Here is a 22,021-nt window from a genome sequence, read left to right on the forward strand (position 1 = left end):
ACCAGAGTGAAGACACTCCAGATTCTAGTCCCATGCTTGCTGCTAATTCCCACAGCAACTTGGGACAAATTGCCACATTCTAGCATGCCAAGTCAGGTTGGGGACACTGCCTTCCTTCTTTCAACTGCTTGGATACAGGGCTGGAAGAAATGGCTCCAGGAGGGGCTTTCCCTGCCCACACAATCTGCATGCCCAGTTTAGACCTCTGCAATGGTGGTTCAGTGAGGGAGACAGCAGGCTAGGTCAGGACAAACCAAGGTGTCCAAAGGCAGGATCTGCCTAGTGGAACCTTTCTTTCCCCCCAGCCTTACCACAGAAAAAGCACTGGAGCATCCCCCATGCTGCCCTTTCCTCCCACTCACTCTGCCTTCAGGATTTGGCCCCTCCAGCAGAGCATGAGCACAGGTGGGGACAGCAAGGGACTGGAGAAGACCCAGTCCTCCCACACACTGCCACTCAGAGCTGCTCACGTCTCACCCGCGCACCTAATGTGGGTGGCAGGAGAGCCCTATTGTGCTCATCCGAGGGGGTTGGCAAAGGTCAGCCCGGGCGATGGTCTCCAGCAAGGGCTGCCTGCCAACACCGGCTGGGAACCACTCAAGAATAGCGGCATGAAGGCAAAAAAGAAAGGAGAAAAAAAGAAGAAGAAGAAAAAAATATGAAAAAGAAAAAATAACCCAGCTGGCAGCACAGACGCTGCCGGGAGAGGAAGCGGCAGGTTGAGACAAGGACATGGCTCATTATGCCACCCCCGCAGGTGCGGAGTGCCGAGCGGAGAGGCCGGCTCTGCTGCCGCCGCCGGCGGCGCTGGCAGTGGGGAGACAGCGGCCACCAGCCTCATCCTCAGCCCCAGCCGGGGAGGAAAAACCGAACACCATCATTATGGCTGAGAGTAGCTTTCACCCCCTTCCTCTGCATGCCCTGGGAGGCCAGTCAGACTCTGATACACAGCAGCACAAGGACACAGAAGATGCTGCTGGAACAAGCTCTTCTAGCGCTGCAATGACTGTCCTTGGTGGTTTGCAATGTCTGCCTGGATAAAGCCCCAAGCAGCACATGCTGACCTTGGGGCTGATCCTGCTTGCAGCAAGAGACTGCTGTGGACCATTCCCATCCAGTTTAGCCCATGCTCAGAGCCAGGCAGACACAAGCCCACCACATCCTGAGGCTACCAACACAACCAGGGTGACTGAGAGCTGGTGGTTTCCTCAGAGGACAAGCCAGAGGTTGGATGAATCCCAAGGATGCTAGTTCTCAGGTCTCCCAGGCAGGGTTCCTCTGCATGGACACCAGCTTCTGTAGGACATAAGAACCTAGTCTATCCTAGAAGGTGACCTATCAGCATCTCCTTAGAGATGCATCAAGCTCAGACCACAGCCAGGACAACAGCAGGCAGGGAATGGAGCATTAATCCCACCAAAAAAAAAAAAAAAAAAAAAAAAACAAACAAAAAAAAACAAAAAAAAAACACTGAGCATGGATTTTTTCCTTGCAGCCTCTTCCTCCTGCTGCAGCTCAGAGTGCTGGGAAAGGCGGGCGACACCTCTGAGGATGGGAACAGGCAAGAAGGAGAGACAGCACCAAATGTGTGGGTGCTGCTCTTGCAGAGGAGAACAGAGCGCAAACCCTGCTGCTGCCAAGCCCAGTGTCCTCAGATGCATCTCCCCACCTCACCCAATCACAGACACTGGATAGTTCCCTGTGTTGCACTGAGGAGGGGATTCTGAGCAGGACAAGGGAGCCAGCACAGCAAGGAGCCAGTGCCTTGCTCCTGCCCTATCTGCTCAGCCATGGGGAGATCCAGACCCAGAAGGAGATGGAAGCAACCTGGGAAATATCTTTCTTGCAGTGGCATGGCACTCAGGTAAGTGGCCTTCTGTGCTCCAACCTTCAGACACCAGGTAATGATGTTTTAACAGCAAAACAGCCTGGAGTGTGGTTTCCTACCTCTCCATCACCTCTGGAGGTGAGGCACAAAGTACCAGGAAAAGCTGAAGCTCCAGGTGAACACAGCATGCTCTCATACCTGTAGTCTGGGGATTTCCTGCACCAGAACCAACATCAGTGGGCTCATCAGCCCTCGTGGATTTCTCTTTCCAGGAATTTACTCAATTGACTTCTGATCCCAAATAATTTTCCTGTATCTTCCCTCCACCACTTCACCTAAGGCCACCATTTCCACAGCTTAATCCCAAACTGCTTCAGGAAATGTCTTCATGTCCTGAAATGTCACTGCATATTCTGACACAAGATGCCCAATTACAGGAACTCAAGCAACCCTTCCCTGTTCACCTTCCTTCCCCCCCACCACACAAGATTTTATTATTCCCCATCATGCCTCCCTCAGTCATCTCTTCCCCCAGACGGAAGAGAGCCAGTTTATGTAATTGTTCCATCTATGGAAACGGCTTCGTACCTTTAATTATTCCTGCCACCCCTCCCTGCATTTTCCCGGCGTGTCTTTAAACGGGTGCGGATGTGCCAGCTAGGGGGACGGGCTGCGAAGGAGGCGCGGTTTTGGTTAAAACACCCTGTGCCCCCAGGAGGGGAGGCTGTGCTCTGCCTTGACCCCGCTCCTGCCCAGCGGGGCCGCAGCCAGCCCCTGGCCCATAGCCCTTGTTTGTCCCCGGGCAGGCTGCACACCAAGCAGATCATTTGTGAGCACGGGGACGGCCAGCACCGGCTCCCCCATCCCGGGGCCTCCAGTGTTCCCGGTGATGAAAAGCCAGAACAAAAAGCATTTGCAAGGCCAGGGCATGGGCACGGCGCGGGACACGCAGCACGAGCCCCCCTCGCCGCGGGGCCGGGGCCACCGAACAAAGCGCAGCAAAACAGACGGGCCACAGTAAGTGCTGGGTCCGTACCGCGATGACTCGCCGCTCCACGGGCAGAGCGGAGACAACTCCGACTCACTCAGCTCAGAGGGGCTCCACGGACTCGCCACGGTGGGAAACGAGGAGCCCAGGTGGCTGTGCACACCCTGCCAGGGGATTCCGGAGAGTCGAACACCCCAGCCGAGGCAGGACAGGAAGACCAATGCCGTGACCAAACCACAAGGGACGGGTGAGATGTGAACTGAAAGCACCCTTTTCAAACACTCCATCAGTAAGGAAGCACACAGAGGTTACAAAAGGACAAACATCTTAACAGCCGCAGCCACTCAGAGCAGCGCTCAGTTCCACCCACGAGCTGCAGCACCTGCACGACCAGATGCTTCCCCCCTTCAGTCTGTGGACAGGTGTGCAGGCAGGATGCTGTCCCCATGTTCCACACTAACTCGACAGCATCAAGATGTGGGTTTTCTCCTCAAGACAGGCAGATTTCCCAGGACAAAATCCAGGTCACTGGGTCCAGACAGTTCCTCCAACCAGGAGCCGCCTTGTTACCAGTCTAAACTGACGCTGGGATGCTGGAAAGATCAAGGGAGAGACTCACATGGCAAAAGCCCAAACACACCCCCACCTCAGAAGGAGACATGTGGCAGGGCTACGAAGAGGACAGTGCTGGTAGCATGTGTGGCTCAGCTATCCAGTTTCCCAGCTAGCTGGGCACAGATGCTGCGGAGCTGGGGTGCATCGATGTCAGAGCTGTTTTAGACACAGACACTGAGCCTCCCACTGGACCAGGGCTTTGGAGTGCAGTGGCTTTTCCATGATGAAAAGGCATAGCATAATGTCAGGCCTCACAGCCTCACACGTCTAAAGAGTCTCAGCCATCTTCTGTTGCATAAGGACCTGCCCCCATCACATTGGGTGTTTGATTTGGCTATGACACTGTTCTTGGGATGCTCACCCATCACCCCAGTCAGACACCTCAGAGTGCCCCACAGAATCACAGAACCAGTTAGGCTGGGAAAGACCTTTGAGCTCATCAAGTCCAACCTATGACCAAACTCTACCCTGTAAAGCAGATCATGGACCAACTGCCACATCTAATCTCTTCTTAAACAGCTCCAGGGCAATTGACTCCATCACCTGGAGTCCACTAATAGGTTAAGTCCATTCCAATGTCTAATCACCTCTTCTGTGAAGAAATGCTTCCTAATGTCCAACCTAAACATCCTCTGGCACAGCCTGAGGCTTTGTCCTCCTCTCCAGTCCCTGGCTGCCTGGGAGAAGAGACAACCCCCATCTGGCTATAACCTTATCTCTGGGAATTGCAGAGAGTGATAAGGTGCCCCCTAAGCCTCCTTTTCTGCAAACACTCCCAGCTCCCTCAGTCAGTTGTCACAGGACATGTGGTCCAGGCCCTTCACTTGCTTCACTGCCCTTCTCTTGACTCACTCCAGCACCGAAATGTCTTTTTTAAGCTCCTCAGGGACTTGCTGACCCTCCTGTCCCCACCAGTCCCACATGGAGCAGGGCACATCTTATGCAGGCAGGGCTCTCAAGATGCGTGCATTGTCCTGCATTCCCACAGCATGGCCCTGCTGCTCTAGTACCTTCCAAACACCTTCTCCTCACAATTCCCACTCTGAAGCCATCCCTCCCAGCCCTGCCAAGTGCTTCCAGGACCTTGAACCTCCTTCAGCAGATGAGGGCAATGGAACAGGGGAAGCCTCTGGGTCTGATGAGGAGCAGCTGATGGAGCTCAGGCAGGATGCTTAGCCTGGAGGAGGCTCGAAGGAGAGCCTTATCACTCTCTAGAACGACATGACAGGAGGGCGTAGCCAGGTGGGGGTCAGTCTCCTCTCTGGGAACAACTGACAGGACAAGAGGACAAAGCCTCAACCTGCACCAGGAGAGGTCTTCATTGGACATTAGGAAGAATTTTGTCTCAGAAGGATTGATTGGGCATTGGAATGGGCTGCTCAGGGAGGTGGTGGAATGGCCATCCCTGAAGGTATTTCTAAGACGGCAGGACCTGGCGCTCAGTGCCACGGTCTGGTTGATAGGGTGGCGTCCGGTCGTAGGTTACTTGAGCTCAGGGGTCTTTTCCAACCTCATTCACTCAGGGATTCTGCACCACCACAGCCCTGCCTGCGCGGAGTCCTGGGGGGCTACCAGGCCACGGGGGATGGGGCACGGGCCCTGCGCAGCCGCAGCCTCCGGCAGCGTGCGGGGTGCCCGGCGCTGTGAGAACGTTCAGGGCCGCTGTGCCGGCCTGGGCCCGGGTCACGGCCCCCGCTCCCGAGCCCCCGGGCCCGCGGGCGGCGGGGGAGGCGCGCGTACGAACGGCCTGAGGCGCGGCTCCTCGATGACGTCACGCTTTTCCAGAAGATTCACCCCGGGGATCCCGCCGCTGCGAGCGACGGCCGACCAATCAGAGAGCGCCGAAAGGGCGGTGCTGGCTTGAACTGGCCAATGGAAGGCGGCGACTGGGAGGCGAGGGGGGGAGAGGCGGGCAGAGGAGCGGCGGGGTCCCGCCTTGGACCCGCCTCTCTTTCAGGGCTGACCAATCAGCGCGGCGCGGCGATGGTCAGCCCCGCCTCCCGGGCCGACGGGGGCGTGGCGCGCGCGGGAGGGACTCCCCTGACGTGGCGGGCGGGGGGCGGGGGCGGGGGCGGCCCAGCGAGCGCGCGGCGCCCCGGGACAGCGGGAGCGGTGAGTGCCGGGGGGGCCCCCGCCCCCGCACCCCACAGCGGCCCCCGGCCCCGGCCGCGCCACCGCGGGGTGGCACCGCGGCCCTGGGGTGACAGGGTGCCGCTGCCAGGTGGGACTGCCCTGGGGTGACAAGTTGTCGCCGTAGGGCTGGGAGGAGTCAGCCCCTGTGCCCCACAGAGCGCAACGGCTCGCTGTGGGGTGGGGGGGTCACGTCACCCCGCCCTGACGGGTAACAGGGTGTCACTGTGGGCTGGGCCGTCGCTCTGCGCCGCGGGGTGACAAGGTGTGCCGTGGGGCTGGGCGGGGGTCAGTGCCCCCCACCCTAGGGGTGACACGGCGCCCCTGTGGGACCGGCACGGCTCTTACCCAGTGCCTCGGGGGTGACAAAGTGTCACTCTGGGGGTGGGGGGGCAGCGCCCCCGTCTCGGGATTAACAAGGGGTCGCTGTGGGGCCAGCCCCCCTGCCCAAGGGGTGACACGGGGTTGCTGTGGGGCTGGGTCAGTCCTCTGCGCCGTGCGTTGACAAGTTGTTGCCGCGAAGCTGGGGGGTCGTCAGTCCCCCTGCACTGTGGCGTGGTAGAATATCACTATGGCACTGGAGAGGGTCAGTGCCTCTGCCCCGAGGAGTGACCCCGAGGGTGTCACTGCAGGGCTGAAGTGGGCAGTCCCTCGGCCCGAAGGGGTGACAGAGTGTCACAGTGGGGCTAAAGGTGATTGTCCCCTCTGCCCATGGGGTGACAGCACGTCCCTCATAGGGCTGGGAAGGGATGCTTGCCCCACTCCACCCTTGGGGTGACAGTCTGTCCTGATACGGGGGCTTAAACCTCTGCTTTATGAAGAGTGGGCAGAGTGTCCCCAGGGGCTGGCAGGATTGGCCTCTCTGCCTCTAGGGGTGACAGGGTTTAGCTGTGGATCTGGGAGCTTAGCTGCTTTGCCCCTTTGTGGGTGGGGAACACAGGGTACCCACCCTGTCCTGTCACCATGGGGTAACATGGAGTCTCTATGGGGCTGAAGGTGGGGGAGGAAGGAGTTGTCATCTCTGGCTCCTATGGGGTGTCAGGGTTTCATGGTGGGACTGTGGGTCAGGGTTAACTGGGCTACCCTACCTGGTGACCACGTGGCCCTGTGGGTCTGAAGAGTGTGTCAAGAAGGGGTTAATCCCCACTGCCTCATAGCAGAGATAATGCATCCAAGTGGGGTAGGGGGAGAGAAACACCCCTGCCATGGGGCTGCAGTAGAACCCTGTGGAGGTGGAGAGGGTGTTGAGGTTAGGGTTAATCCCTCTCTCCTATTTCACTTTGGAGGGAATAAATGTGCTCTCTTTGAGCTATATGGCATGACCTGGAAGGGGTCAGCACCCCTCCACCACTGTACTGGGGGTACCTGTGTATCCCAGTGGGGCTGAACTGGCTGGTGCCAAAGTTGGTAACCTCCCACCCAGGTGACAGTAACACGGATAGAGGGACCAGCATGGAAAGGGTTAAGCCCTGTCCCCAGTCGAGGTGACAGTGTCTTCTGGAAGGGCTGACCAGGAGGAAAGGGTTAACTTGCTTTCCTCTTGAGTCAAACAGTGGGTCCCAGTGGGTCTTGATCATCGCAAGGGGTCACCCCGGGACCCCTGTGGGTCTTTGCACTGGAGCACAATGTATGAGTGAATTCCTGTGTGCATGACAGCCCCTAATCGATAGTGCTTCTGGGCTTAAGTTCTTAGCCCGACAGTGAAGGGGGGCAGGGGGCATGGGGTGGCGATCTGTGCAGTGGCGGGGGGAGGTCCAACGCCATCCCCATGCCACTGTGACCATCCCGATGAGTCTGGAAATGGGGTACCCGGGGAGGCGGCAGGGGGGGCTTGACCCTACGTCCACACAACCGTGAGCAGCCAAGTGCGGCTGGAAAGAGAGTAACCTACTTGAGGAGACGCTGTGAGGGGCATGACCCCATCTGCACCCAAGAGCCAGCACCAGATAGGTCTGTAAAATGAAGGACCCTGTCGGGGGTGATAGCAAGTGGTATTTGACACCATCCCCACGCAGGAGACAGCAATTCGTGGCTGTGGAGATATGGGACCCTCTCTGGGGAACTTCTGAGCGGGGGTCCTGATCCGTGCCCACGCAGGAGGCAGCCGCCGGCGGGGCTGGCAGCGGGGGCTGTGCTGGCAGAGGCAGCGAGGGGAGGGTTAACCCCGTCCCCACGCAGGTGCTGGCACCCCAGTGGGGCTGTCGGTGGGGAGGGGGAGGCGGGCGGTGCGTGTGGGGGCTCGGGGAGGGGATGATTCATTGCGGGTAGTCATGACATTGCTGCCTGGTTGCCTGCGACTGCCATCCAGCACGGGCACGGGTGGCTCTGCCTGCCCCGGCGCGACAAGATCCCCAGCAGCTCCCTGACTGAGCCCGGGATACGCTACCATGCCGGCAATCCTGCTCTTCTGGAGCCGCGCCGAGAGGTATGCGCTGCCTCGGCACCCGCGCCTCGCCGGACCCACCCGGCTCGGAGCCCGGCGGGACTCCAGCCCCTGGGGACACAGCGGGATGTGTCGCCCGCCCGGCTGTTTCGCTTGCCGCGGGTGGGATGCAGGATCTACCTGGTGATATCCCCAGTACGGCTGCCTAGTTTCGGTGTAGCGCTTCTGGAGAGGATGCTCTCCGTGGCCTGCGAGTGACGGTGACAGACGAGGGGACGCGGTGGCATTAGCTTTCCTTGGCGTGCCTGAAGGTGACTTCTCAGAAGTAGGTTTTGCGTCGTGGGCTCGGGGGACGCACCGTCCCCGTCCCGCTGCCCTGCCGCCACGGGAAGCCCCGGCCGCCGGGCGGGAATGCGGCACTCAGATCCCTTCTGCCGGGGGTCCGGTGCCGGCGTCCGGTGAAGGGGACACAGGGACCCCCATGCATCCGAACGGGAAAAGCTGGGGAGGTGCACATTGGTTAACGTGACTTTTTTCCATATCAACGCCGCCCTACTTTTCTCCCTACCCGATTCGCCTGGCGGGTGCTCAGCCCTGGGCGTCAGCAGAGTCGTTTCTGGGGACACCGAGGGGCTCCTGGCTGCGCTCCCTGCGCTCCTTGGAGGGGGCTGCGTGGGGGACGTGACGGTACCAGGCGGCTGGGTGCCTTGTGGCAGTGGAGAAGAGGAATGCTGAAACTGATGGATTAAGCAGAAGTGTCTTAATCTGTCGGTTTAACAAGAAAGCGTCAAGAAACCAATTAAAAGGAAAATTACTGCACGCCGAGTGACTCCATTGAAGGGTCTCTCCGTGCGCGGCTGGGAAGCACACAAAGGACGGCAGCTCCCCGGCGGCACCGCGTCGACCGGAGGAGCCCTCTCGGAGCCATCCTGGGAGCGAGGTCAGAGCCAACCACGGCTGCCGGGCTGGCGAAAAGCTGCCCTTTGGGTGTGCCGGAGGAGGTGGAGGGGGGGATTCGCCAGCAGAGCATCCCTTGGCGGCGGCGGCGTCCTCGGCGCGAGCCAGCACCTTTTGGCCCGCCACCCTCCTCCCCTCCTCCAGCGCCTCCCGGCCGGGCACACAGCACCTGCCGCCGCCTGCGGACAGCCGCGATGTTTAAAATAAAACTAGAGCCTTTAAAAATGACAGCTTGGACTATGAATGTGTTCGTAAAGTTTCGGTAAGTGGGTTTCCGCCTCTCGACCTTGTGTCCTCGTTAAACCCTCAGTGCCTGTCCCTGGCATCCCGCGGTGACCTTGCACCCTGAGATGGAACAATAAAACCTTGTGCCGTTGCCAGGGTGGGTTTGTTCCCTTAGATGACTGCCGAGCAGAGGGATTATGTCAAACGATCGCTATTCAGCTGGCGCGCTAGCCCAGCGGTTGCTCGGGCTGATGTCATGTGCGGGGCTGGAACAAAGATTTATTCTTTATTTTTTTTTTTTTTTCTTTTGGTGTGGTTGCAAGAGGAGGATGGAGGCTGGGCTGGCTCGGCAGATCAGGGGAATACCTGTGGTTTTCACCAAGGCAGGGTGGCCGTGGCTTATCTGGGGACATCTGATTTGCAGGGGTGATACAAGAATGCCTTTGCCTGCCTGAAACCCCCCACCACTCCCGAGGGGGTTAATGGGAAGTCAGGAGAGGATGACTGAGCAGAAGGGGGAGAGGATCGGTGGCAAGGCGCAGCTGATCCCAGAGAGGTGGGAGGGAAGGAGGGAGGCTCTGCGGGGACAGAGTCGTGTTTTACCACCATTGTGCATGTGAGCTGAGCCTCAGGAGCGTGCTGTAACCCACCGGGTCACCCACCGGCACCTGGTCCTCTCTGGCACGGTAAACCGCGGCACCGGGATGCATTTTGGTACAGAAATTCCCTTCCCCATGTCCAACCGGACGAAGGGGTCCTTGGTCAGGTCAGAGATCCCCATCAGGCATCCCCACCCTGGCCAAAGACCTGGTGGGCAAGACCAGGATCTTGTGAGTAATGACAGCATTTTGCGTTTTTGGGATGTGTTTTTATGGGAAGCGCTGTGGGGTTTTGGCCAGATGAGGGTGTCCCAGTGGTGCTGTCAGGTTGGGCTGTGTGGGGTCAGAGCCAGACACTATAGTTCCTGGGCAGTGACAGTTGAAGGTTTGTCAGCTCTGTGTTGCTGGAGCTAGGGTGTGATGGGGTTGTCTTTAGCAGTGCTTGGTTTGCTCTTGCTGTGGGAGGGTTGGCAACATCCAGACAGGGCCAAATTGTCGTCCCAGTACTAGTCTCAGGGAGCCCCTGCCCTCCACTGGAGGCTGCTGTGGGGAAGTGGTGTGTTGGAGTGACCCTTGGCATGGAGAATGGACAGGATAGCTCTTGGTTTTCCTGCTGGTTGCTCACCCCAGGGTCTCCTGAAGCTTCCCCACCACTTAGAGAGTGTAAATGGGGAGGTGGATATCAGCTGGGGGCAGAGAATCTCTCAACACCTGCATGGTCTGGGTGCTGCTGGCATCTCTGCATGCAGGATCTGGTATAGAAATGTGCTGGCATCCAGGAGCTGCCACAGGAGACGCTGTCCGATGGTCTTTGTGCCCCCAGGGACCTCCTCCCACCTCTTCTGTGCCTGAGATGTTGTACTGTGTTTGCAGATGCCCTCCTCTTCCTTCACTGTGTCCTTCAGGGGTAGCCTTAACCTCCCTTCCCATCTATGGCAAAGCTTCTCCTCCATGGCTGGAGCAAAAAAGAGCAGAAGCTGGTGGTTTGAATGGAGGTGGCCAAATGTAGGACCAATTTTCAAGCTCCTGTAGGTGGTCATTGCCCAAGGCATGGCCCAAGGCAAGTGCTGGATGCTTGGTGTGGCTGCCAGATTCTTAGAGTAGCACCCAAGCATGGATCTTGGTGGAGCATAGCCACTCTTGATTGAGCTGTGGTGGTTGGGGGGTCCCTGTGTGACCTCCAATGGGAGCTCATGGATAGAGTAAGGATGGGGAGAACATCTGGTAGCATGTATGATGGTGAAGAAAAGGGCCAAGGCTCACACCCCATGCCAAAATCCATCTCCTGGAGGGCCACAGTGGGTTGAGGTGGCTCAGATGTGTTTGGAGCAAATACAGGATGAAACCTGGACTGTAGCAGGGAGAAAGATGTGAGCAGTGAGGGTGCAGGTCTGCTAGGGCAGCACCTGGGAGAAGCAGGGTCAGCACTAGTGTGAGAGGGGCCAGGCCAGACCCTGAGGTTTGGGGTGTCAAATGTTTGCTGTCAGATAGCCAAAAGTCGAGGAGCAGTGGGAAACATCCGTGGAGAGGCATGGGACTTGTTAGCTTTTGCCGGAGGAGCAGCTGTATCAGCTGCCCTGGCTGCTCCCTGGGTGGCTGCGTCCCCAGGGGTGCCTGGGGGATGAATTACGGCCACTGGGTTTTCCATGCCTTAGTATAGGCATGGGCACGGCCTCAGCCCCCGCGCGATGCAGCGAGTGAGCCCTGAGTTCCTGGCTTACTGCAACATCTAATTGGAGGCTCTCGGGGAGTGCAAGTCAGGCTAGAAAGTGTTGAGGTTTTTTTTTAAAACAGAAAATGAAAAAAGCCCTCCCACCATCACAAGATGTTTCTGTCTAACGGCTCCGTTCTCTCTCCGCTAAATACAAATTATGGCTCTGACAGCCGGAGGCGCTTATCTCCAGCTGAATGCCAATTGCTTTCAGGAACAAAATGTTTGAAGTTCCTTTAAGGTGAAGGCACAACATGGTCCCTGCCACTGCTTTCAACCTCCAAAACCTGCTGTCATCACCCCGACTACGGTCTCAGGTCCCCAGCTGGGAGAGAACCAGGCAAGGGGGCGGACACAGGCTGGCAGCTGCATTTGGACATAGCTCAGCCCTCCTGACTCAGCCAGGGGGGACGGACAGGGACGTGGTCCTGGCCTGACGTTAGCAGTGGCGTGGCCCCTATAATAGCGCCGTGCCCCGACTTGAGCTCTCTGTCCCTGTCAGCCTCAGAGATGAGTCTGTCCATCCCAGCCGTGGGGCTCAGCGGGAAAAAAACAGAGCTGGGATACATTCTGGCACCGAGGCTCTGACCTCTGTTGGGAAGCGTGGACTTGAGCTGGCTGTGGTGCTGCTGGCCCGTGGGACACAGGGAGCATCGTCTCCGCGATAAGTGTGTGCCAGCCCCATCCCCAGCTGCCCCTGTGTGATATTCACCTTACGAAGAACTGTCTTTCTCCTTTCAGGAATAAGTACTCGGCTCCCGGCAGCGTTGCCGTCATGGGGAAGGACTATTACAAGATTTTGGGCATCCAGAGTGGCGCAAATGAAGATGAAATCAAGAAGGCCTATCGGAAAATGGCCCTGAAATATCACCCCGATAAGAATAAAGACCCCAATGCTGAGGAGAAGTTCAAGGAGATTGCGGAGGCTTATGATGTCCTGAGTGACCCCAAGAAACGAGCTGTGTACGACCAGTATGGGGAGGAAGGTAAGGGGATAGGCACTGCCCACTGGGAGGCAGAGATATGGGGTCCCAATCAATTTAGGAGGTGAGGGAGGTTTTTCACAGAGGGGTGTTTCAGTGTTTCATGCCTACTCCTGAAATGGGACTGATTGCCAAAGACTCAGAGAGCGCGAAGGCTCCACAGGTGTCAGAAATCACCTCTCATCCCACTCCTCCCTAGGGTGCTTCAATTTCCCAGCAATTTTTCACCTTGCTTGCTGGGGTGGCTGGGCTCCCCCTGCCCTCTGCCCCAAAACTATGAGCATCAGCTGAGAAATGGAAGGAGCTCACCTCCTGGGTCATACCTGGGGTAATTCGTTAGCAGCTCTTTAAATGACCTAAATAACGCAGCAGAGACGTACTGCTTCTGCCCACATTCCCCCTGCACTTGGGCACTGGTCCCACTGTCCTCCCTGGTACAGGGTGACCTACAGGATTCAAAGCTTTTCCCAATTTAAGTAATAGGCCCTTGTTTTGAAACCAAGCGGCTGCTGTTGTCTGGTGGTTGGCATGGAGGAGGAGGAGGAGGAGAGCCGCTCAACACAGGCGGCCTTATTAGTCAATGATGGAAGAGTGCAACCCCATTCGAGGAGAGTGCTGAATAGCATCTGCATTAATCAGCCTGGGGCTTGGGTGCTTAAAAGAGCAGAAGGTCTGGCAGGAGCAGACGGCTGGGTGGAAGAGGCAGCTCCTCTCTCGGGCAGGTGCATCCCCTCACAAGCCACTGCAGGATTAAGCAGCAGTGGGTTAATTGTTGACCCGTTAGTTATGTCTGGGCTATGATGGATGCACCAGGCACAGTGATTTGCTGCCCTGTAAAATGAGAAGAGACCCTCTCAAGTGAGAAACCAGCTTTTCCCGGGAGGCCTCAGTGAAATCAGACCCTGCTTAGGCTGGCGTCATGGGATTAAAGGTGAAACCTCCTGGGTGTACAGTCTATTAGGAATGGGGCTCACTGGGGATTTGGCAAAGTCCCTGTGGCCTGCAGGCATCTAAAATAAGAGTGAATTAAGGAAGAGGGTAAGAGCTCCCTCACTACCCTATCAAGTTAAAGACCATCTTCCCCCATGTCCTGTCATTGTTGAACCTCTCATGTTTCATTACTTTACCCAATGTTTTGTTTCTCTTTTTTTGGGGGGCAATGAAGATTAGCATTTTGAGGAGCTTCAGGGTCCTACATGCTGTGTAGCAAGGTGAAGTGGGAAAGCCCCTTCAGCCCACCCAGAATGCTGACTTCAGCACTCAGAAGAGACCCCCAAACTTGTCCTGCTGTGGAAAGGGCATGAGCAGTTGGGACAAAGGACAACCTGTCAGAAATAGTCCTTCACTGTCACTGGTGTGCCCTGAAAATAGTCCCTTGGATAGGCTTGGCTTAACCCTTCCCAACCCTCCTGATCAAAAATAGCCTTAAAGAGCATGTGTGACCTTTTTTGGGTCATTTGGGGGGCATTTGTCATGTGCCTTTGACTCCTTGGGAATTGGGATGAGTTGCAGTGATGTCAGGCTCAGCCTGGGACCTGGCAGGGGAGTTTCCCATGGGAAGGGTTGCCAAATGATTCAAACCTGGAGCTTACCTGGCATTTGATGCAGCCAGTGTGCAGGGAGCTGCACGCCGACCTGGAGGTCTGCTCACCTTCACCTGCCTGTACAATCATTGAGGCTGGAAAATATCTCTAAGATCATTTGTTGACCACTAACCCATGTCCCTAAGTGCCACATCCACACACCTTTTATACACTTCCAAGAATGGTGACTCCATCACTTCCCTAGGCAGCCTATTCCAATGCTTGACCAACTTTTCTGTGAAGAAATTTTTCCTAAATATCTAGTCTCAGAGACAAGGCTATTGAGACAGGAAGGAGCCTGCTCATGGGGAAAAATGGAGATGGGCTGTACATTTTAAATTAAAATTAGGTGAATATAATGGAGAGAATCAAAGAGGTCCTGCACTAGGGATAGAGGGAATGAAACCTGAATGGATTCTAAGCTTGCAGGGCGTAGGAGTCGGACTGTGTGTCACGGGTGGGTGGAAATGGTGCCTTCACAGTGGTTGGGCTGGAGGGGTGATCTGCACACTCAGGAGAGGCTGGAAGGAGGTGGTAGAGGCCATTCTCCCACCTGGACAGTGCAGTCCTTGCAGAGCATTCCCCCACAGGGAGCATTCATGTCTCCTCTTCCCCCTTATCTTCCAGGTCTCAAAACTGGAGGTGGCTCTTCAGGTGGCTCAGGGAACACCTTCCACTACACCTTCCATGGAGACCCTCATGCCACCTTCGCATCCTTCTTTGGAGGCTCCAACCCTTTCGACATCTTCTTCGCCAGCAGCCGCTCTCGGATGTTCAATGGCTTTGACCAGGAAGACATGGATATGGATGATGACGATGACCCTTTCAGTGCCTTTGGCCGGTTTGGCTTCAACGGCATTAATGGGGTTCACCGGCGGCACCAGGAGTCTCTGCACACGCGGAGGAAGGTCCAAGACCCACCTGTCATCCATGAGCTCAAGGTATCCCTGGAAGAGATTTACCACGGGTCCACCAAGAGGATGAAGATCACTCGCAGAAGGCTCAATGCTGATGGCCGGACCATGCGGACTGAGGACAAGATCCTAAACATTGTCATCAAACGGGGCTGGAAGGAGGGAACCAAAATCACATTCCCCAGAGAAGGGGATGCCACTCCAGACAACATCCCTGCAGACATTGTCTTCATCCTCAAGGACAAGCCTCACTCGCACTTCAAGAGGGATGGGACAAATGTGATCTACACGGCAAACATCAGTCTTAAAGAGGTGGGTATGGGTAGTAAATCCCAAGAGATGTGAGGTGGCACTGGTTCATGGCCTTTGGGGGCAAGATGGGAGGCAGTCCTTCTCCTGCTCTGGATAGGTAGGTCACAAGAAAGGAGCTGCAGAGGCCAACTTGGTCTTGGCTTTGGAGGTGCTTGACTTCCATGCTGGGTGTGGGACACTGACACTGCAGTCCCTGCTGAACACACCTCACTTCTTGAGCCAATTCAGGTGGCTCATTTTATCCATTTCCTCCATTCTCCATATGTCCTGTTTTTTCTATTTTAGCATAGGGTATTCACGTGTGGAATGAAAGGCACATCCTCTGTAGGAACAAGGGAAAACCCAGGTTGGGTGGCATCAGTCTGATTCCTGCTTTTCCTGTAGCAGCTTAGTTACTGCCTAGGGTTGCACCAGGTGCCTCTTCCTATGGGCAGAGAGCAGGATCACGTGGAGGAAAGTGATCCCTTGCCCTCCCTGAGCAATGCTTTAAATGCTTTAGCTGTTTTCCTTGATTCTGGCTTTCCTAGATAGCAACCAAACAAATTAAATACCCAGGCAATGAGTAAAACTCAACATTTCAAAGCCAGTCCTGGAGGTCATGGCAGGGCTGGATGGATGCATCAGATTATCCAGCAATCTGTACGAAGGTGGGAGAGAAAAGGGAAGATTACCTCAGTACAAGATGTGCTGTTCGCCACTGCTGCTGTAAAACTACCTTTTAATAAATCCCAGCTGGCAGCTGCATTTAACATTGACATTTTTGGCAGCTGCCATTTGCTGTTCCTTTCAGATGGTAGACGCTGTCTGTCTTCTTAATGAGCTGATTTTTTTTTTTTTTTCTTTCCTGAAGGCAGATTTATGTTCTCAAATGCATTGAATAGAAATAAGCTCAATGGGCCAGACCTGAGGTGGAAAAACGTGATCTTGTGAAGTGTGCCAGGAAGTCAGGAGAGCTCTGTGATGGCTCTGCATCCCAGCTCAGTCTGTGACTGGGTGTACTAGGGGTAAAAAGCGTGTGGGTCAGGCAGAGCTGGGCACTCCTGAAGCAAACTCAGCTCCACTTAATTTGCAGACTCAGGAGTTTCCTTCGCAGTGCAAAGTACAGAGGTTTATTCCTGCAGTATCTGGTTCTCCTGGCCAATCCAGAAATACTCAGGAGAGACTGCCTTATTTATGGAGCGGTGCATGCCATATCTCAAATATTTCCTTCTGTTCATTTCTTTTATCTGTAGAGTTAACCCTGACCTGGCTGTGCTGATGCCCAGACCATGTTAGCCCAAGTTTGTGCACTGGTTAGGCTGGAGGGACTCCTGCCTGGAGTTGACTTTTGAGCAGTAACTGGAGAAATGGGCTCGAGAAGTACACCAGAAGGGTTGGACGCTTTTGAGCTCCATGAGCAAGGCCTGCATGCTGGCAGTGGGTTTGCACAATGCAGACACAAAGAAGAAAATTGATGGTCCAGGCAAATTCCTTATCTCTTTCAGCTGGAATTTCTGGTCTCTGACCTCCCCCAGCACAAACCCAACATGCTGGGCACCCTCATGGAGTTGCTGGTCTGGCTGTCATCCCCAGCCTGCTGCTTGCCAGGGCAGTGTGATACTTTGCTAAGTTTGTCTTTCAGGAGAAGACGTTCCTTAAGTGCTCCAAGCAGATGCTGGGAGCTCTCCAATTCTATATGCTGCCACCTCAGTATGTGACAGAGTACAGCTTCTCCATCTCCTCAGCCTCTGTCTGTAGCCTTAGGTCTCTCCTTGCACCTTCTGCCTTGCAAGGCTGCCTCTTCTAGCCTGGGTTTGAGTCTCTGCCATTGCCATGAGAGAGCATAGTGCCATAAATAAAGCTGGCAGGTGATGGGTACTGGAGCGCCCTCCCAGCCCTTGAGTCCCTGCTGGGTGCCTGTCCAGGGCAGCGCAGGCATTTTGCCACCTGTCTGCTGCAGAATCACAGATGTAGGAGTGCTTTTCCAGGGATTCGTTGTCTTCCTTCCTACAATCAGAGGCGCGTGCCACAGCGAGGAGCTGCGCAAGGGAGGAGACACACACAGTTCCACCAGCAGCTGCCTCTGCCGGGAGGCAGCAGTGCCGGCAAGGCATCCTGCCTTCCTGGCTTCCGCCTAATGCCTGCCCTCGCCGCCATCCCACTTTGCATCCTTTACCTGGCATCACCTTCTTCAAAGCGTCTGTACCTCAGCTCACCCCAGCTGGGACGCGGCCGGTGGCGACGCCCTCTCCGGCGGCTTCACCGCGAGCGGAGGAGGACCCAATGGTGACCTAGATAAAGCTCTGCTCGTACAGCACAGTGCTCAAACCCGGGGTGATTTCATCCCCAGGGATAAACCAAGCCTCTTTCTAGGATGCAGGGTAGCTCCCGCCGTTACTGGTGTTACTTCAGCAACCGTTTTCCCAAATGCCAGCAAAGTTGAGCATGAGTGAAAAACAGGGACATACGGCGGAGGAGTGATCGCCTCGGATTCTTGCGTCTTGGCTCTGGGAAGGAAACATTAAGATCCTGTCTGCCTTCACTGTTACCGCCTGCTTCTGCTCACATCTCTGCCTGCTTTCCTCATCCACGTGTTCCCACAGGGACTTCTTGTTCTCGTTTCTGTTTTGCGGCTAGAGGTGTCCTTTCTTGGCACACATGGCTACCTGCAGCCATGGCAAACTGCACTGGGCACCAGCGAGCGGGAAGGCTTTGACATCCATGCCTGAATGCACAGCACAAGCTCCTTGATGTGGGGATATTGTCCTTTGTTTTCCCTTCAACCTGCTGGAGATCAGCCAAGCACCTGCTACTTACGCAGAATTGGTGATATCATCCTCCTGCAGGCTGAAGACTTCATCCCTGGAGTACACCCTCTCCAGGAGGATGCCTGTGCAGATGAGCCATGGAAAAGAGATAGGACCTTCTCCCCTGTTCTCCACTCAACAAAGACGCCGAACCAGCTCTGGCACAGATCCCACTGCAAACCCTCTGGTTCAAAGCCTTGGTTCTGCTGCAGAAGCCCCATCCATCATTTCAGAGCCCATGGCCATCATGAGATGTTTCTCCTGGTGCCTGTTGCTGCTCTGCTTTTGGAGGCTTTTCCGGGGGAGGGGAACACAGAACGTTCCCCCACCTACCCCAGAAACAGCAATTGCATCTTTCTCCACTCCCCTTGCAGGGTGTTTTGGGAGGGCTGTGGCCCCCAGGACCCAGTTCAGAGGGACAAATCTGTGCCAGCCCCCACATGCTCGAGGCTGCAGCTCAGCAGCCCCCCAGCCCCCACCCCCTTCCAGAAGCATCGTTCCGCAGTCCTCTCGCTCAGCCCTTGCTGAAAGCCTGGAGACGATCCTGCCCACATGTACGAGAGAGCTGTCTGAGTTATTTAAGGACACAAGGATTTTCTTGCTGCATTCCTGTGTCACGTGGCTTGCCAATGCAGGCTGGTGTGCGGCTGCTGCAGGGGGCTGGGGTGGAGTGGGGTGGCAACCCCGCACTGGTTCCTGGCTGTGCAATGGGATAGGAGATGGGAACCGGCCCCTCCAGCACCCCAGTTCCCAGGGAAGCTCAGTGCCACTGCCACACCATTGTGCCATGCTGGAATAGCCTTGTGGGGGCTGTCACTGACAGGGATGGGACATGGGACATGGGCTGTGCTATAGATAACCCCAAGCACCGGGCAAAGCTGCCGTGCTCTGGAGGGTGACAGCTGATGGGCTGTGGCAACATCTCATGATCTCAGCTGGATTTTCGGCTGCGAGGCTGGGTGACAGGGCTGGAAAGGAGCTAAATTTAGCCTGCGTTGTTGCTGTGGGTGGCTGGGCACTTGCTGGTGATGCCTTCTGGGCAGCCCAGCAGGTGGAGAGGGGAGTCCTTCCCCCCATGAGACCTGGGGCCCCCTCTCCTGCATGCCTCCTGCAGCCCAGTTCACAGTGGTTGGACCTGGCTGGTGCCAGCAGAGAGCTGTGCTTCCACTGGTGAGCATCACCCAAGCTCTTGGGCTCCATCCAGAGGGAGCTGGGCAGTTCAACTGGAGCAGCAGTCAGTGTGGGGACAGGGTGTGGCTGTCGGGATGCTTTGGGGTGTCAGCCCCATCTGATTGCCTGTTCCTTCTTCCTCCCTCAGGCCTTGTGCGGCTGCACTGTGAACATTCCCACCATTGATGGACGGGTGATCCCGCTTCCCTGCAATGACATCATCAAGCCAGGGACAGTGAAGAGACTACGTGGGGAGGGGCTGCCCTTCCCCAAGGCCCCCAGCCAGCGAGGAGACTTGATTGTGGAGTTCAAAATCCGCTTCCCGGACAGAATAGCTCCCCAGACAAGACAGATCCTCAAGCAGCACCTCCCATGCTCCTAGAGCCCAGGGACTCTCCTCCAAAGCAGCAATACTCCAAACACATGTGCCACAGCACCTGGCCTGCACGGAGCCAAGGTGTCACAGCACATTTAAATGCAAAAAAAAAAAGAAAAAAACAACCCCTCACACTACTTTTCTCCCCCAAAAAACCCATCCAACCCACCCCCTATCCATCCTTCTTGGCTGGTTTTTTACTCCAACAATGGGGAGACTCCTGTCTGCCACAGCTCTCCCAACTGCCAAACCTTTTCTTTCTCCCCAGAGGTCCATTTTTTTGCCTCACAAGAGCGAGAGCCACGGGCCCTTTGCCCGGGGAGGTGCGTTGTGTTGTGGGTTTTTTATGTCACCTGCTTTTTTAGGCCACTCTTCCTACAAGAAGCTGGACTTGTCGGGGTCCGGCGCTGTGTAAATAGGACTCCGCAGGATCTGGCATCCCCGCTGCTGGTTTTTCTCTTCCCCTCTTTGATACTTGCTGCTGTTCGGGGTCCCGGCTGTACCGCAGTGCCAATCACTCCTGCCTGTGGTGGCCCCCCCAGTAGCTGGACAATTTCTCACCTGGGGCCACGGTACCAAGTCCAACTGTGGTCCGCTCTCCTGTGCCAAGCCTACACTGAGCCTCGGCTGTGCCAAACAACGGAGCACATGGGGATGGTCCATCCAGCCTCCTGCCCCTGCCCGGGGATGTCCCCAGTGCCCGTGGGCAGCGCTTACCTGCACCACTGCCCACAGGGCCCAGCCAGCAGGAGGAGGGGGGAAAGGCCAAGGTGGAGCTTTCTTTTTTCAGATGTGTTGAGTTTGCATTGCTGCTTTTATTTTTTAAATACATATATATAGAGCTCATTAGATAAACTTTGTAAGGGTTTTTCTCTGCCTGTATTGGGGATACTGGCCTGATGCACCCAGGCTTTTTTTGAAAGGGGGATGATTCAGCCACACGAACAGCAAACCCCTGGAGTGGGGTTGTGTGTGCGTGTAGCACTAATCTGGGTGCAAAAGCAGAGCCAAGCGTGAGCAGAGCTGTGGGTTTCACTAGTGTTTCAGGTCAAATTAAGGATACTAATAAGAGGAGAGAGGCACGTGTATATATTTTTCTACAGGGACAATTCATTCAGGAGGTGTTTCTGGACATCAGGGCAGATCTGGGAGGTGCATGAGGCAGTCTGTTTAGTGGCTCCATTTTCAAATACTGTATTTTTTTAAAACCTTTGGATTTCCATCAGGGGAATTTTTATATTTCTTACCTTTCTCAGCCCACACTGCCTCATGCCATTTTTTTTCCCAGGAAAGGGCTGGTGTGGAGCTGGGGGCACATTTGACCTGGGTTTGTACAGCTCCTCTTTCACTGCAGCACTGCCAAGAAAACCCCTGCCAAAATATTCCTCCCCTGCCCCAGGAATCCTTTTTTTTTTTTTTTTTTTTAATTCATTAACAAAAGAATTTACTGACTTGAAGCAGGGGTCCCTTGGGTGGGGAGGCTGTGCATGGGGTGTTCATGGGGCTTGGGGTACAGCTGTACAGTGTTACCTGTGGGGCAAGGAGACCTGTGAGGTGCTGCTGAATCAATCACCTGCTTTGGCCAGCGAGGGGTGGCCACTGGATCCCTCCACTAGTCCCTGTGGAGTTCAATGTGGAGAAATGTGGTGGAGAAACGTGGTGGACGCTGTGAGCGAGAAGACAGGCCAGCACATAGATGCAAGCTGATTTGTTTTTCTCGGTTTCAACGAGACCTGAATGTTTTATAGTGGGGTTTTTTGTAATTTTCTTTTTTTTTTTTCTTTTTTTTTCCTCTTTTTTTTTTTTTTTTTTTTTTGTAATGTCAGTATTGAGAGAAATAAAGAAGTATTTTGAAAAATACACTTTTTCAGGGTGTGTTGTGATGGGAGTTGCCAGGCTGGGCTCCAGCAGACAGCAGGGAGAGTGCTCTGTGCCAGGGTCATTGCCACCACCACCCTGGCCAGATGCCCTTGAGGCTGGCAGGGAGAGGAAGAAGAAATCTGTTTGTTTTGGTACTTGTTGCACAGGACCTTCAGGACCTAATAATGAGGGCAGGGGAATGAATACATGACCTGGTTGGTCACAGGATGGCTGCTCCTCTCATGCATGGCCTCAGTAGCCTGAGCACATTGCCAAGGATAGGGGGCAGCGCTGGTGAGAGGCTCTGTCCCCTCAGGGCTCTGGGATGTGGCGAACATGGGCAGTGGGGTGGTCAGTGAAGGGCTGCAGGGGGAGGCTGGAGAGAGCAGTGCCCGTCTCTTCTCAGAAGGGCCTTGGGGCAGGGTGAGAGCCAGAGGCATTACTGGCACCCATGGAAAGTCCTGCTGATGCCAGGGATGTTTGCACATCCCTGTGCAAATATCAGGAGCTGTGCACAAGGACAGGAGATGAGAACAAAACCTGTGGACATTGTGCCCATCGCTCAGATCCAGTGTGGGGCTCAAGACAGTTTGATTTTGAG

General features: G+C 55.5%; 1 protein-coding gene across 6 annotated transcripts; it reads left to right on the forward strand.

The window, feature by feature from the left end:
* The first annotated feature begins 5,456 nt into the window (after positions 1–5,456).
* DNAJB5 (DnaJ heat shock protein family (Hsp40) member B5) lies at positions 5,457–19,685 on the forward strand. 6 transcript variants are annotated; one of them, XM_030257852.4, is made up of 4 exons: positions 5,457–5,543; positions 12,178–12,422; positions 14,630–15,228; positions 19,333–19,685. In XM_030257852.4, the coding sequence occupies exons 2-4, from the start codon at positions 12,212–12,214 to the stop codon at positions 19,564–19,566; spliced, it is 1,044 nt and encodes a 347-aa protein (XP_030113712.4). In that variant the 5' UTR covers positions 5,457–5,543; positions 12,178–12,211; the 3' UTR covers positions 19,567–19,685. The 6 variants fall into 6 exon arrangements, with proteins under 6 accessions (XP_030113712.4, XP_012433095.5, XP_002189960.6 ...); XM_012577641.5 differs by lacking the exon at positions 5,457–5,543 and adding an exon at positions 7,802–7,986; XM_002189924.7 differs by lacking the exon at positions 5,457–5,543 and adding an exon at positions 8,372–9,163.
* Positions 19,686–22,021: the final 2,336 nt, after the last annotated feature.

The sequence above is a fragment of the Taeniopygia guttata genome, chromosome Z, assembly GCF_048771995.1.
Source record: "Taeniopygia guttata chromosome Z, bTaeGut7.mat, whole genome shotgun sequence".
NCBI classification, from domain to species: Eukaryota; Metazoa; Chordata; class Aves; order Passeriformes; family Estrildidae; genus Taeniopygia; species Taeniopygia guttata.

What these genes read in the sequence shown, in the direction of transcription:
- DNAJB5 (XM_002189924.7), top strand. Translation starts at nt 9,096, where the DNA reads ATGTTTAAAATAAAACTAGAGCCTTTAAAAATGACAGCTTGGACTATG. An exon ending in CGACCAGTATGGGGAGGAAG is followed by an intron (nt 12,423 to 14,629) that starts GTAAGGGGATAG and finishes CTTATCTTCCAG; the next exon opens with GTCTCAAAACTGGAGGTGGC. An exon ending in CAAACATCAGTCTTAAAGAG is followed by an intron (nt 15,229 to 19,332) that starts GTGGGTATGGGT and finishes TTCCTCCCTCAG; the next exon opens with GCCTTGTGCGGCTGCACTGT.